This window comes from Clupea harengus, unplaced genomic scaffold (genome assembly GCF_900700415.2).
Source record: "Clupea harengus unplaced genomic scaffold, Ch_v2.0.2, whole genome shotgun sequence".
Classification (NCBI taxonomy): Eukaryota; Metazoa; Chordata; class Actinopteri; order Clupeiformes; family Clupeidae; genus Clupea; species Clupea harengus.
The window spans coordinates 57,501-74,742 of NW_024879775.1; the positions used below are offsets into that span (position 1 = coordinate 57,501).

Sequence of the window (17,242 nt, forward strand, 5' to 3'; positions counted from 1 at the left end):
AAGCTTGCATTCCATAAAAAGTATAAGCATGCTAGGAAAATACAGAAAAACACATTCTGACTTCTAGTAGCAACAAAACCCTTACAGGGTTGAATAGTTATATATTGCTCTGTAGTATTTGTCTGGGGAGAAATAAGACTACTCTGGAATGCACCAGTCTGCAGGAAATGCAACATCAACAATACCTTGCTGCTACACATGTAATGGGGGTTATATGCTAGTAATAAAATATGTCTTTCAGCAAAACAATCCAGATCCTGGTATGAAAATGAAAATGAAAACACCCAAGTGCACACAGCCTACAGTGGCTCTTTTCAGGGGTTTCGGAGGGGAGGCCTGCAGCTCATGGTGTGTTTCAGTGGGTAACTGAAGCAGCCAGCCAGTTCCACCAGCACAGACGACTGCCAACTGCCATCCAAGAGTGTTCACCTTCGTCACTCTCAGAGACTAGAATAGACAGAAGACTGCAGTCGACTTCCACAAGATCGTCTTGCACCAATGATGAGGTATTCCACTTGGGTCATTTCACAGGAGAGGCTGTGTGTAATATAGGCCCGACTCACGGGGAGTGAGAGAGAGAGAGACTCACAGGGAGTGAGAGAGAATAGCCCAGACACGGGGAGTGAGAGAGACTCACAGGGAGTGAGAGAGACTTACGGGGAGTGAGAGAGCGACTCACGGGGAGTGAGAGAGCGACTCACGGGGAGTGAGAGAGTAGCCCAGACTCACAGGGAGTGAGAGAGACTCACAGGGAGTGAGAGAGACTTACGGGGAGTGAGAGAGCGACTCACGGGGAGTGAGAGAGTAGCCCAGACTCACAGGGAGTGAGAGAGACTCACAGGGAGTGAGAGAGACTTACGGGGAGTGAGAGAGCGACTCACGGGGAGTGAGAGAGCAGCCCAGACTCACAGGGAGTGAGAGAGACTCACGGGGAGTGAGAGAGCAGCCCAGACTCACAGGGAATGAGAGAGAGACTCACGGGGAGTGAGAGAGAGACTCACGGGGAGTGAGAGAGAGAGAGAGAGACTCACGGGGAGTGAGAGAGAGAGAGAGAGAGACTCACGGGGAGTGAGAGAGTAGCCCAGACTCACGGGGAGTGAGAGAGAGACTCACGGGGAGTGAGAGAGAAGCCCAGACTCACGGGGAGTGAGAGAGAGACTAACGGGGAGTGAGAGAGACTCACGGGGAGTGAGAGAGAGACTCACGGGGAGTGAGAGAGAAGCCCAGACTCACGGGGAGTGAGAGAGACTCACGGAGAGTGAGAGAGCAGCCCAGACTCACGGGGAGTGAAAGAGCAGCCCAGACACGGGGAGTGAGAGAGAGACTCACAGGGAGTGAGAGAGACTTACGGGGAGTGAGAGAGACTCACAGGGAGTGAGAGAGCGACTCACGGGGAGTGAGAGAGCAGCCCAGACTCACAGGGAGTGAGAGAGACTCACGGGAGTGAGAGAGCAGCACAGACTCACGGGGAGTGAAAGAGCAGCCCAGACACGGGGAGTGAGAGAGAGACTCACAGGGAGTGAGAGAGACTTACGGGGAGTGAGAGAGACTCACAGGGAGTGAGAGAGCAGCCCAGACTCACGGGGAGTGAAAGAGCAGCCCAGACACGGGGAGTGAGAGAGAGACTCACAGGGAGTGAGAGAGACTCACGGGGAGTGAAGGAGCAGCCCAGACTCACAGGGAGTGAGAGAGAAGCCCAGACACGGGGAGTGAGAGAGACTCACGGGGAGTGAGAGAGCGACTCACGGGGAGTGAGAGAGCAGCCCAGACTCACAGGGAGTGAGAGAGACTCACAGGGAGTGAGAGAGACTTACGGGGAGTGAGAGAGCGACTCACGGGGAGTGAGAGAGCAGCCCAGACTCACAGGGAGTGAGAGAGACTCACGGGGAGTGAGAGAGCAGCCCAGACTCACGGGGAGTGAGAAAGTAGCTCAGACTCTCAGCAGAGCCACGGGGGAGGCAGAGAAGTGAAGGGAGGGAGGGAGGTAGATTTGGCACGGAGGAAGAGACCTGTGAAAGGCAGCTCTCTTGGAGAGACAGAAACGCCTGCTGAGCTCCTGACAGGTGCTGGAGAGCCGCTAGCAGGTTGAGATGTGTGGTGTTTAGCACATGCAGCACTGGCGCACACACACACACACACACAGACACACACACACACACACACACCTGTTTAAACAACCTCAGTAGGTGCTCCCTGAACTCCAGTGTACTCAGCCCCAGTCCACTGCCCTGTGGCCAAACAGACCAGCCTACAATTACAGTACCCGCCTCACACACTCACACACACACACACTCACCCGCCTCACACACTCACAACCAACCAGCTTTGGACTCTCACACACACACAACCAACCAGCTTTGGACTCTTACCCGCCTCACACACACTCACAACCAACCAGCTTTGGACTCTTACCCGCCTCACACACACTCACAACCAACCAGCTTTGGACTCTTACGCCTCACACACACACTCACAACCAACCAGCTTTGGACTCTTACCCTTTACTCAACACTACTCAATATGCCAGCCCTTCTTGCTGGAAGCGTTCACATCATGTCCATCACCATCATCACATCCATCATCATCATCATCATCATCACCACCACCACCACCACCACCACCACCACCTCTGCCACCCTGCGCAGAGCTAACGCCACATCGTCCTCCTCTGCCCTTCCTCCTCACCGTGTCTGAAACTTCCTGTCATGTTCATCCCGTGTGTTTTGCTCCACAAACATCAGCGATATAAGCGCTCCTCCTACGCAAGCTGTTCAGGATCTGCGCATCAGTTTCTCATGCCCTCCAACATCACACACACACACACACACAGAATCAGTTCTTCTCATGCCCTGCAACACCTCCACCAACATCACACACACACACACACACACAGAATCAGTTCTTCTCATGCCCTGCAACACCTCCACCACCATCACACACACACACACACACACACACACACACACACACACTGAATCAGTTCTTCTCATGCCCTGCAACACCTCCACCACCATCACACACACACACACACACTGAATCAGTTCTTCTCATGCCCTCCAACACCTCCACAAACATCATCTAAAAACACACACACACACACACACAACTTCATCCTCCCCTCGACTTCATCCTCCGCTGGCTCCAGAGACAGGCAGAGCAAAAGGCGACTGGGCTAAGCTCGCCACGAGTCGCGAGAGAAGAGAGTGGTATAAATAGCACGAGGGATGAGAGAAGGAGGGGAAGAAAAGACTCATAGAACAGGCGGACCGCCCTGAGAGGAAAACACTACCCTAAAGACAAGACACCCGTTTTCTTCCTTTCCTTCCTTCCATCTCGATTTCAAAAGAAGGTTTTTTTTTTTTTTTTTTTTTTTTTTTTTTACAAAACACGTGGGAAGAAGTTGAAGTAAATGTAACAATGTGGGCTATATAAATAAATAAATAAATAAGGGGAAGAGATAAGAGAGCTGAAGTAGGTCATGCGCAGCAGGGGTGCAGGATCGGCCCAGGGAGATGCTATCTCCGGAAAGCGGGTATGGAGGGAGGCAGTTAGCCAGCCAGACGGGCCCAGGCGGAAGTGTCTTCCCTGGGCATAACCAGATTGTTTGCAGGGCGGGGGGGGGGGGGGGGGGGGTAGACTGGAGACTCCCTGGACTGCACTGCATTGTTCATAGTACCCAACCATCCACATTTGTGTGTGTGTGTGTGTGTGTGTACAAAGATGTCTGCTGATTAGTCCTTATAGTGGTGTCTGTAGATGGTAGGTGCAAGTGTAAGTGTGTGTGTGTGTGTTGCTACTGGGGGAGGAAGAAAAATCAGACACACACACACACACACACACACACACACACACACACACACACACACACACACACACACACACACACACACACACACACAAAGGAAGTTGTTTGGTGCCTGATGCAGTTTGCAGATGTGGCCGTCTCCTCACCCTGTTGTTTTGGGAGCCACTACAGAAGTCTTTTTCTGGATCTTTCTGAAAGGTTTTATGGCCACAGGCTAGCGTGCTAACAGCTTGGGTCCTGTAAAGCTCAGCCAGACTAGCCTTTAAGTGGTCAAGGCCGGACTCGTCATTCCAAAATAAAAGACTCAACTGCTGGGCATCCGCCATTATTACTCTTCTTGGTCTCGACTACGGCGTCACCGTCTCAGTCTCTCGCCTTTTCTTTCTGTCTATAGCGCAGGGTCAGAGGATGGGATGCGTTGGGGAAGGGGGGGGGGGGGGTGGTGGTGGTGGTGTATCCGGGAGGGGAAGAGAAGAAGCTGGAGTGTATCCTCAGCAAGCAGGTCGGCATAGAAACGCATTACTAAAATAAAACCCTGAATAAAGAGAGACCAGGGGGGAGAGCACTTCCTGACTGACAGCTGCTAACGAATACGCCTGTCTGCCCAGAGAGGAAGGCCACTCAACACTGGACACACAGCTGACAGAGCACTGGCTAGAGTATCCTCACACTCCCTCAAACACACACACAAATACACGCCCACAGGTCCCTACCATCCCTGTCCAACATGCTGTTTATGGAACAGGAGGGAAGCGCCTCTGTCTGAGCAAACAGGGAGAGTCCCATCCTCAGATACAGTATATAGCCGTGTGTGTGTGTGTGTGTGTGTGTGTGTGTGTTCGCTCCTCTGATGTTTTGTTTTTGGGTGTGGAGGAACCTTTGAGCAATGGTGTGGGTGTGTGTGTGTGTTCTTCATTCGAATGCCAAGACATGAAGGCAAATCTAAAAGCTTCCTAAACAGCTCAACTAGAAGCTGAAATTGTTAGGTAGATAGTTGGGCTGTCTGTCATCGGCCAACCCTCCTCCTTCTAGCCAGCACCTCCTTCACCCTCATTATTGACATACGGTGTTTTTCCACAGACAGCCATTGCTCCAATTACTCATCCCATCCCAAACATCATCATAAACGTCACCATCACCACTCTCGTATCCCGTTTATTCCTTTTTGCTGAAGTGAGAGTTGCCCCACTGTGGTGTCCTGTGTGGTTATCAGGGAGAGCAGGACTGATGTGTGAATGCTGGTCTCTCTAATAAAAGATAAAGAGAGAGAGAGAGAGCAGCTGCTGGTCTCTCTAATGAAGGAGAGAGAGAGCAGGTGCTGGTTTCTCTAATGAAGGAGAGAGAGCAGGACTGATGTGTGAGTGCTGGTCTCCCTAAGAAAAGATAAAGAGAGAGAGAGCAGCTGCTGGTCTCTCTAATGAAGGAGAGAGAGAGAGAGAGAGAGCAGGTGCTGGTTTCTCTAATAAGGGAGAGAGAGAGAGGGAGCAGGACTGATGTGTGAGTGGTGGTCTCTCTAAGAAAAGATAAAGAGAGAGAGAGCAGGTGCTGGTCTCTCTAATGAAGGAGAGAGAGCAGAGGTAATATGAGCATACCTGAGAGTACCGAGCTCTGCCAGAAAATATCCCCAGAGAGAGTTTTTGTCTTTTTACAGCAGTCAGACAGGAAAAAGCTAAATGTTACAACTTGGGCAAAGATCAATACCTCAGTTCCATGATTGGTACCTAAATGGCAACCATATATTTTGTTCTTGGACTGCGAAATGTACTTTTACAGAAATTTACAGAATTGTGGAGAAGCCAGCTTTAGAGCTCTTGTGCGCTAGACAAACAAGCTCTTGACCCGACACACAGACACGAAGGGTGTGACCTGTGTTGAAGCTGATTTGGCTGAAGAGGGCTGGAGAGAGGCGTCAAGAGCCTCTCACCTCCACTCACTCAAGCCTAAGAGAGTCTCAACAGATATGCTACTCCTGCAGCTAAACACACACACACACACACACACACACACATATATATATATTACAGCATGCAGTCTCTAAAGATGCACGCTTAAACTGTGTGCGCACGCAATACAGCATGAAGTGTCTATGCTTAAACTGTCTGTCAGTCACACACAATATCTCTCATCCTCCATCTGCTAGACACTGTAGACAAACTGAAATCTGCTCTATCACACTGCAGACTAATGCCTCGGTCTGTTTCTGTATTAGAACCTGGCAGCAGCCCATGTGCCATTTCCAGATAACTGCTGGAAGCTGGAACGGCTTCACCTGAACAGGCACCTCACTAATACTGCTCTAGCGCTGAGCAAATGCCATACCAATTACACAAAATGTCCACACTCTCACAACACCGCCATTTAGTTTACAACTCATTTTGCACCAGAGTAGTCTAGAACTAATTACTGCTGGTAGTTTTCCCGGCCCAGCCCTGCCCATTTTCTCCCATCAAAAATAGCCTGTCGTAATGGAAATATTCATTTTTATGGACTTTCAGACCGGGTGATAAAATGGGGCTTTATTGCTCCCCATTATGACATGAGTCTTCCCTACATACAGCAGCGAGGCAAGCAGGACGAGGGCCTCTGAGGACAGAGACTGCAGCCCTGGAGAAGACTGCGGGGGATTACGCTCGCAGACGCAGCAAAATCATTGATTCAACGCTCGAGAACAAAGGCTGCCGTACAGGAGATGACGAAGAATCCTCTGAATCAGTCCTCTATAAATTAAGAGGGACAGCCCCTTCATCACAAATCACCTGAACACAAAGACAAAGCCCATGAAAACCTTACAAAGGCAGACCAATGGCTCTGCAATCTGCGATGGCGTACACAGACTGAGGTGAAGTGATTTAATTTCTCTGATGCTACGTGCGTTCCTATTAGAAGTCTCTACGATGCTGTGCGTATTTTATTTTATTTTTATTATTTTAACATTCATGATAAACAAAAGTTTACTTCCCAGGCACCTATGGTCTGATGCTGACCGTTCTGAAAAGGAGGAGGAGGGTGAGAGAAGAGGGTGAGAGGGTGAGAGGAGGCTTGTTCCTTCCCTCACCCTGAACGACTGTCCCAATCCCGAACCGGATAGAACCAGCTTTACAGACTCCTGCAGAGCACGAGCAAGGAGCAAATCTTCCCGACGGACGTCGATGTGAATCTCTTTGAGATGTCTCTGGGTGTTTGTCAGAGGAGTCCTTGAGTCTCCTCTCCTCTCCTCTCTTAGGCTCAGCAGGTTTAATGTGTCATCTGAGGAGGGCTCACCGGGGGCGTCTGCGCCATCCAACGGGTGTGTGCTCGCCGGACGAATCAAAGACCTTCTCATGGATGCATCGCTCAGCTTCTGTTTCACTTTCAACTGATTCACATGAAGACGAGTCAAGCTGTAGGCTGTGGGAAGCAGATGAGAAAGTGCATGTGCTCATACATGTGTGTGTGTGTGTGTGTGTGTGCGTGTGCGCTTTTTGGTTTGTATGTGGACAAGAAGACCTTTTTCATGTAGCTCCTGACTACAACGTAGTCAGCTGAGAGCAGAACACAGTCTAGTGCACTGAGAACAGGGGAGGCTGAGACACTGCCTCAATCGCTTCACACACACACACACACACACACACACACAACAAAACTGTAACTATGTGACATGTGGTCCATGTCACAAACCATAACTGCGTGCATGCATCATCTTCGTAGCACAGTCTTGTGAATCAATCAGGAAGACAGAAAGAAAAAAAAAAAAGAGAGAGGGAGAGAGAGCGCGAGAGAGAGCGGGAGAACAGACTCAGTCACATTGAGATTGAGCAGTGGATCGCTGGGGGGAATAAACAAGGCGTGGGGGGGGGGGGGGGGGGGGGTTGATAAGGTGTCACTGTCTTTGACAGGCCACCCATAAGGCAGCAAACACAAGACCTCAGTAAACGGCCAAAAGGCCTCAATCACCCAAACCAAATGCCTCGCGTAGCCAGCGGTGTGTGTGTCTTTGTGTGTGTGTGTGTGTGTGTGTGTGTGTGTGTGTGTCAGAGAGAGACACAAATGAAGAGTGGTTTGGATTTGTCAGCGGGTGAGTTCATTGGCTTTGACAGGAGTGGAGTGAGAAACACGAGCGGCACTTTTCATCACGTTAGGCGCCCGGTGTGTCTCCAGGACTCCTGGTTACATTAACAGCCACACACACACACACACAGACACACACACACACACACACACACACACACACAGACACACACACACACACACACACACACACACACACACACACACACACAGACACACACACACACACACACACACACACACACACACACAATTAGAAGCGGTTAAAGCAGGCTGTCTTTTCAAAAAGGAAATGCAATTAGTGATGCTCTTTATCAGCCCTCAGATGGGAGAGCAGCTGCTGCAGGAGCCAATGAAGAGCTTGCAATGATATGTGTGACTATGAGAGAGAGAGAGAGAGAGAGAGAGAGAGAGAGAGAGAGATGACCTGTGCTGCAGTGTGACAATAGAAGCTCTGACTGCAGGGTTTCACACCTAAAGCTGCAGCGACTGTTTGCAAGAGAGTGAGAGGGAGAGAATGGAGGAGAGAATGAGAAATACGAAGGTTGGGGGGTTCGGGGGGGTTCGGGGGGGGGGTGCAGTAATAATACGTTGAGGACTGCAGATTACAGTGGCAGGGCTGACGCAGGGATGCAATCAGAGCGTCAGGAGGAGAGGGGAAGATGGGGGGGGGGGGGGGGGCGGGACACGCAGGCTGCTTCAGCCATTTGGAAACAAAACAAAACACTTACAGCAAAACACATGAGGTCAGACATAAGACACAGCATAAGAGTCAGCACAGCCTCAGACTAGCGCTTTGTGGTACACCAGGGGTGAAACACAAACACACATTTACACAAAGACTGTGTGTGAGAAGAGAGAGGAGACTGTAACCCCTTTTAAACAGCCAGTATGAGGCGGGAATGATGCACCGTTTTCCCGCTTCAGCATTCTGTGTAAAAAACAGTATGAAATACGAACACAGAATGGGGGGGGGGCTTGTTGTTCTGCCGTTGAGCCAGCAGCGGAGGTGGTCACAGAGCTGCATCGGTGTAGGGGTGTGGAGGTGGTCACAGAGCTGCATCGGTGTAGGGGTGTGGAGGTGGTCACAGAGCTGCATCGGTGTAGGGGTGTGGCACAACCTCGAAGCTAAGTAGGGATGGGGATTTCAAGCAAACATACACCCACACACACCCACACACACACACCCACCCACACCTTTGCAGCTAATGTTGCTAGTTGCTATGCTAGCTACCTATCTTAAACGGTTTATATGAAGGAGTTCCAGTTGCATGAAATGCTAGTTATCTAGCTGATGGTATGTTATGTCTCCTTGATTCAACTTACAAAATTATAAAAGGAAAATGTGAAAACACTCAGGGAGCCTGTGCAGCTTCATATGATCAAGTTCACATTCACAAGTTCACATTCACAAGTTCACATTCACACACATTAACACGAGTTCGTCACACGCTGGGGGAAAATGCATTCCCATGTGTAGGACGCACCCGGGTAGTAGCCGCAGGGCTGCAGAATCTTTTTACAAAATCAATGTATAAACCGCGGTTAATAGTCAGGAAATTAGGTAACTTTTTAAAACGAATCATGAATTCTAACACAAGGATTCAACTAACCCACCAGTGGCTTCCCTGTAGACAGCTAGTAAGTCAAAGGTCTCCCCACTCATGTTACGAGTGAGTGTGTGTGTGTGCGTGTGTGTGTGTGTGTGTGTTAGACTCCAGCTGACACTTCAGACCCTCATACAGTAGGCTAGGGATGTGCCGCTCACGCAGGACCCTCATACAGTAGGCTAGGCATCTGCTGCTCATGCAGAACTTTCTGTCTCTCTCCGAGAGCTTCGGTAATAATACCCTGGCAATATAATCCCTTTGGGATCGAGGCATGAGAACCACAAAGACTCTGCAAAGCAGACACTCTGCAACCCATTCCGGATGATTCTGCGACCCACGAGTTGAGAGAACACCGTGCTGGAGCAGACAGCTGCATCAAGATGCTCTGAAAACCTCCTCTGGACACGTTCCAAAACAAATGCACTCCCACCCCCACACAAATGCACTCCCCCCCCCCCCCACACACACTCCCCCCCCCCCCCCCACACACACACACACACACACACACACACACACACACACACACACACACACACACACACACACGCGCATATCCCTACAAGCAGTCTAGCTCCAAACACTTCATGCTTCGCATGTGCAAGTGCATTTTATGAGTAACAATAGGTATACCTGAGATTGAAAAGGAGGGAGGAACGAGAAGGGAAGGGAAGGGAGGGGTAAAAAAGAAAAAGTAAAAAAAGCAAGACGGGATGTGGGTGTGCGAGGTATTTGTTTAAAGGAGGGGGAAACGCTCTTCTACAAGTTGTACCAACCACAGGTGAGACAGCGAAGAAAATTTACCTCATCCACACACACACACACACACACACACATCTACGGCAGTCGAACATTTACCTCACACACACACACACACACACACACACACACACACACACACACACACACACACACACACACACACACACACACACGGCAGTAGAACATTTACCTCTTCTTGTACAGCACTTCTACTGTAGTGCATTACAAACAGATGGCCCAGTGACAGTTCATGAGGGTAGAAGCTAATGCTGACTGACCTTTATACAGGCATTTTCTGTGTGTATGTATAAGTGTGTGTCATAGAATATAAAGCAAAAAGAAGGAGGAAAACACTAACTCCCATGCTCTCAAAAAAGCAGACAAAATGAAACAGTCCAGGTCTATGGACTGCAATTAGGACATTACCATAGCTATACATGTCCAAGGCTATCCATTTACTTTTTGAAATTCATAGTTGGCCCTTTCCAGTAAACTAATGTTTCATGTGCTCAGGTCATTGATAATATAGAATATAGTTTTGACCTAGAATAGATATGCTTCTTCCAGTAACTTAGGGGAAAGCTATGGCAAGTGATAAACATGAAAACACAGGCAGGCATACACACAGTCAGATAAAACAAATGGAGGAAAGATAAAGAATGCAGATATAGACCAAAATCAGAGATGATCAACGTCTGCCTCCCTCTTGCCAGAGAACTGATAAAACACATCAGGCACGGACAATTGACCACACAAACAAAACATCCACACACTTCACACAAACGGACACACATTCATTACTTCAACCAGGGAGTACCACAGCATCATCACGGTCTACTACTGCCAATGGCAAGTAAAACATTTCCAGTATTCCCATCCCGCCTTGGCAGGATCATTTCCACTAGAGGCACAAATCCTTACAATGACTTATCACACCTCGTCTCTGTTATTTATATCTGCCTGAGTCACTGTATCACTAATACAAGGACTGATCACCTACCGATCAATAATGCAGAGCAATCAGAGATCGTTGATGGTGACCACCTCATCAATTACGCCACCATTCTTGCTCGTGCATCAGTCAAACAGTCAGCTACCATGAGCTCATTTCCTTTTTGGTTCCGTTTCAACTGGGCAATAAATCTGTTGACTAAACAGAGGCTGTCTAAATAGGCCACGGGGTCATCAACGTGAGAGTAAAGATGCCTGGAAAATAAGCCGACGCTTGTGTGGGTGTGGAGAGAGGCTGTGATGTGGTGGACTAGACTGTCACAACAGGCTTTGTTCCTGGACAGCAGATTGCTTTACGATCTGCCACACCATCCTCTCCTGCGTGGCTGAATCACAGGCAGCAATCTAGCGCAGAGCTATGTGAAGCCAAGTCAATGTGATCTGCGGCGGGGTAAGAAACGAACAGACACACATCCGCAGGGAGGTGATGTTGTGACCATCTCTGGCAGAAACCAGAAGAGGCACGGGGCCTGGCATTATGGAGGCCGGGCACTGAAGGATCTGTCAGGAGTCAGCAACAGCTGTTCAAAGAGCAAATAATCACCGACAGAAACCCCCAGCTGTCTTGGTCTGGTCCCTGGCTGGTGTTCTGCCTGCTGAGGAAGACGTCAGGGCAACAAAAGGAAGCACGCAGGCAGGGGTATGAATTATTAAGCAGGTTACTGGTTACCAAAAGCCAAACAAAGCAACGCCGTCGAAACAACGCCGTCGAATACAGATGAGTACTTCTGGGAGGGGGAGAGATTGAGCTTTTCTCAATGTCGATTCCTGGTGCGTAGTACGAAACATATTACACTTGTTGTGCGCGGTGTGTGTAACTGTACGTGTACGTATGTGTAACGATACGTGTGTGTGTGTGTGTAACTGTACGTGTGTGTATGTGTGTGTGTAACTGTACGTGTACGTGTACGTGTGTGTGTGTGTGTGTGTGTGTGTGTGTAACTGTACTTGTGCGTGTGTGTGTAACTGTACATGTGTGTGTGTGTGTAACTGTACATGTGTGTGTGTGTGTGCGCCCGTTTCATGTGTAACAGCACACCTCAGACGGTCAGGACGTGGTGGCGTTTCCACAACTTCCTGAGGGAGTGAGAAAGGGGTATGGATCCAGCTGAAAAAAATTGTTGGCTGGGCTGACAGGCACCAGGAAACAGACAGGATGTTGAAATATTTCACTCATCCTTCTGACTGGCTCCCCTCTCCCTCTCCCTCTCCCTCCCCTCAGACAAGCAGCAAGAACCACAGATTTGGGGTTAAGAGGGAAAAATGGGAAAAATTGGAGATGAACTGTCTTGGTTTCATTCAAGTGCGTCTCGAGCCAACAAATTTCCCTGAAATGAAGACACGGATACGGTTCTGTGGTATGTCTGCCTAAGGAAACACCAATAAAGAAAGCAGCATGGAGACACAAACCCTTTAGACACACAGACTAAACGATGCATTTTCTAAAACTGACAGCAAAAATGTCCAGAAAGAGGTAGACTCAACACACAGCTTTATAAGGTGGGCGGCACATGATCTTGCATTGTCTACAAGGCCGCTACACACCCTCTCAATTCTGTGGCCATCATCATAAATTCTGTGACCATGTTGCACCAATCCCAAAATGTTTTTGGAGCTGACTGTGAGGGAAGAGAGAGAAGGAGGAGAGCGAGAGAGAGAGAGAGAGAGAGAGAGAGAGAGAGAGAGAGACAGATAGACAGAGAGCAAGAGAGCAAGAGAGAGAGAGAGAGAGAGAGAGAGAGAGAGAGAGAGACAGACAGACAGACAGACAGACAGCGAGAAGCAGCCAAATGCCTGAAAGATCAGCCTGAATGTGTCAGGGGTGCAGCCCTCCTCATGCAAGCTCACACTGTGGAGATTAACTTTTCATGAGCAAGACGCATCGTGTGAGGAGGAGGAGGAGGAGGGGGGCATAAGTGTATTTGTGCATGCTCAGCACCTCAAACGGGTCATAGCCTTAAAGGTCAATAAGCTCGAAGCTACGTACTCTGTATCCCCTTAAAGGTGCAGTCTGTGATTCTACTCCCATACACTCAAATTCAGTGAAATGCTCCTCCAAAAAAAAGTGTTTGTACACAGCCCTGGCTCTGTAAGTGGGAACCAAACACAGTGGCTCGGACCGAGCCGTAAACAATCAATACGGTGCGTCGGGAGCATGGAAGGGAGGGGTGTCATTTGATTGGCTGTTATATCAACAGCATTGTCATATCAAATATTAACAACCTGTAATAAAAATGTAATCGGGAGACTGCATCTTTAAAGGAGAGAATGCCACAGACACTCCGAGAGAATACCATAGACACTCCGAGAGAATGCCATAGACACTCCGAGAAAATGCCATAGACACTCCGAGAAAATGCCATAGACACTCCGAGAGAACCTCCACGGCCCTCCAGCCCTGCAGTTAAGCTTTGAAGGAGCACGAGGAGTTCTGAGAATATCCATCCCTCAACTCCCTTCATTCCAGAAAGAGTAGCCTCTGACCCCTCAGCAGCAGATAGCACACTTATCACTCGGGCCCGACTCCTCTCTGGTCCACTCCCCACCCTCGTTCTAGAGGAATCTGCATGTCATAGCCTGTATCCTGGCAACGGGATTCTGGGAAACTGGCTCAAGATGTGGTGGGACAATGACCACGTCCACAAAGGACCTCGGCTCACCGCTGGACGTGAAGTGAGTGGTCCTAATCGATTTCTCTGCGCCACTGTGACACTGATGGCCCTGACAGGCATGCTAAAGGGAGAGGCATGCTAAAGGGAGAGGTGGTTGCAGCAGGAGCAGAGGCTGCAAACACAGGATCCACCCCTTCCTCCTCCTCATCCTCTAAGCCTGAGGCCTGACTGGATAATCACACACACATGTAAGCATGCTGAAATCCCATGATCCTGCTGGGCTACTGATCATAAGTCAGCCACACCAGTCTCATGTGAACTGTTTGCCACCCACACACACACACACACACACACACACACACACACACACACACACACACACACACACACACTTCCCACTCCCCTCCAACCTAACCTTCAACTACCTTTATCCTCTTCTCTACTTTTCAAGGTTCGCCATCCTCTCTTGGTCCTCATTTCCCCCAGTGCCATTATACAGGGGCTTTGGGGAAACATCCGTGCTCTCTAAAAACCCAAGCTAGGGTTTGGAGCGTGAGCCACATCTGAGCTCAAGGGACTGTTTCAACCGAGACCAGATGGAAACTTTTTCCACTAAAACAGAACTGGACAGATTAAATCCAAAGGAAAACAGTCACGCTGCACCAGCATGCAAACACTAGCTGCACACACACACACACACACACAAATAAACTCCTCAAGCAGCCTTTCAACATCTTGTCCACTCTGCGAAGGCTCATCCCTCAACAGAGGCCACCTCAATGCTTATTCACTCTCTACACATCATTTCCTCTCAACAGAGAAAACAGTAACACTCGACAGTGTGTCATATCAATTTACAAAACATTTACAAACTAAATAGCTAAAAAAAGAAATCAATCAATAAATAATGCACGTTAATTCAACAAGACCTGTCCATCTATACATGAGAAGGGACAGATGTTTTCTTAAACCTTGGCCTACCTCTCACACATTCCTAGCTGACTCTAGCAGCAGGTCTGGAGGTGTGTTCTCCTTGCCCTGAGGGAGAGGACCCCCCCCACCCGACACCCCACACCCCCACCCAAGAGCTAATCCTGTGCCTACAGGTCACCTCCCAAACCAGCACGCAGGGCACACCCCACCTCAGCCGCATGATAAAGATTTACTACTGCAGGGACGACCAAGCCAAGAACAAAGCACAGTCATCAAGTACCCTATAGAAGCCACAGCCATGCTGCCACTAATCCATGATGGAGTATAAAATGGTCATAGACGGAAATTGTAGGACAGGATCCACCAGCTGGAGAACTGAACAACTGTGAGGAAGTGTAATACCAACTGTAGCTATGAGCCGGAAACAACCAATGACAACATAAAATGTATTATACTTGTGGCCTATGGCTCAGAGTTTCTGATGGGTCCTACAATCTACTTAATTTCTTATGGGAGGAAATTCTCACATCTCGGGTCAAACATGAAATCAATTATTAAATCCAATGTTAAGTCAGCGTTATCAATATGTTTAGACGATTGCTTATTCTGTAACATCAGTTCAAAACATTGGTTGCCGTGACTAGGCGATTCTGTGTGACAGTGCAGCAGTTCCCAAAGTAAGCAAACCCAGAGACAGGCAGAGGAAGAAAGCATGCATTGCAACAGAGGAGTCAAACACATCGGCCCCTCCCAATCTGCAGATATGCCCGCACTCCAGCGGGACCGTATATAAATCAGAGGCCATGTCAGCATTCCAGAGCAGGCGCTAGCGCCCGATTCCTAATTAACTACACATAGCATACATTGCTTGGCGTGCAGAAAGGGGGAGAAAGAAATACTCGAATATCGACGTCCCCGATACATTGGCGCTACGAGATGACAACTCACCATTTCTTTGTGCATTCCACCATGAGTTCCTGGTAGGAAGCAACGAATTGGAATTTGGACGCGTGTTTCCCCACACGTTGCAGTCTTTTCCAAACTGAGGCCATGTTTTCTTTATGAACGGAGAGTAGTGTTTCTTTTTTTGTCCCGTCCTTGTTTAGCTTTGGCCCAGGTTTGCCTTGGTGAAATGTTTCAAAGTATCAGATTGAAATCCACTTCAGTACATTCATTGCTGATCCTCTAATAAAAATATTCTTTTAAAATGGATACAAAAAGTACAATCACAAGTGTCAAGCCATCAAAACAGTAGCGACGGCGCTGGCGAAGTGGCATGACACGGTGACAGGGAATTTCCTCTCCAGTGATGATCTGACTTGACAAAGTGCATGCTTTTGGCCGCCAAGTAAAATCCAGATTGTGTCCAATATTAATCCCCGATATTCCACAGCACTAGCACACCTAGAGGGAGAGAACGGGGTAGTTAGCACTCGACAAAGATAAAAATCTAACAGAGTAAAGGGAGGTAAGGGCACACGTACGAAAGCGTACTAGAACACACCCGACAATAATTCAGTTACTACCTGCGGCACATCATGGCACAACAGGCTTATCTCAAGGTATCTTTTGGTTCTCTTTAATTATGAAACAGAAAGCGTCTGACAGTCGGTCAGAAATATGGGTCTGATGAATACATAGTGTTTGGACGTAGTCTAACGCGCCCGTGACCCACTAATTTCAAATAAACCATAATGTTTGTGAGAAGACACCCTTGCCTAAAAGTCCGTTAGGGTATTCTGAGGTATTTGGCTAGCTCAACATTCCACGCAAAATTCCTGAGTTAGACCACACCGCAACCCCGGTTTAGAACCCACTGGAGCGAGCACACCGCTGAAGAGAACTTGTCCTCGTCCCTGTATATACTACTGACTTGCTGAACAAATAGGTTTGTCGTGTTTAATATGACATACATGTGTTGGTGATACCTCTTTAACACTCCTGTTACAGAAGTGCACCTTCTTTCGTTGACCATCAAAGCGATAGCCAAGTGATGCCTGTGCCACACACAAATGCATTCTGATACCCTATAGCCTATGTAAAGCGAAGAGGACCAAAATTACTGTCGTAGCCTTCGTGAGGAGTTAACTTGACATTTAACTTGACGGGCTATTATGGAATGTCTATTCCCTGGTATTTCACATAACACTCCCACTACACACATTAAACACTTGTATGGTAACAGTGGCGTCCCGGTGTCAAAGAGCAATGAATTCTCATTCTGCATTGTTAGCTTTAGTTGTAATCTTTTATTACACTGTTTTACTTTTGCAGGCTAGCGAGGAAGCAACTTGAAACACTTCACTGGCTTGTTATGGTCAACTACGTTGCTACAAACTGTGGTACATCAACTCCCGTAAATGGTGTGTGAAACATCTGGGTTGAAATTGCACTGAACCTTCTGGAGACTCCAAGTAACATGCTAATTGCTATGCAGATGTTCTGCTAACGCTGGATACGAATGA

General features: G+C 48.6%; 1 protein-coding gene across 1 annotated transcript in view; it reads right to left on the bottom strand.

Annotated features, from left to right (window-relative positions):
- LOC122130348 (EH domain-binding protein 1-like) overlaps positions 1–16,882 on the bottom strand; it is a gene marked incomplete at its 3' end in the record, with an annotated part of 66,699 nt that extends 49,817 nt beyond the window's left edge. Inside the window, exon 1 of the mRNA XM_042705076.1 lies at positions 15,726–16,882. Coding sequence (XP_042561010.1) covers positions 15,726–15,829 — 104 coding nt within the window. The remainder of the gene's footprint in view (positions 1–15,725) is intronic.
- Between the last annotated feature and the right edge of the window lie 360 nt (positions 16,883–17,242).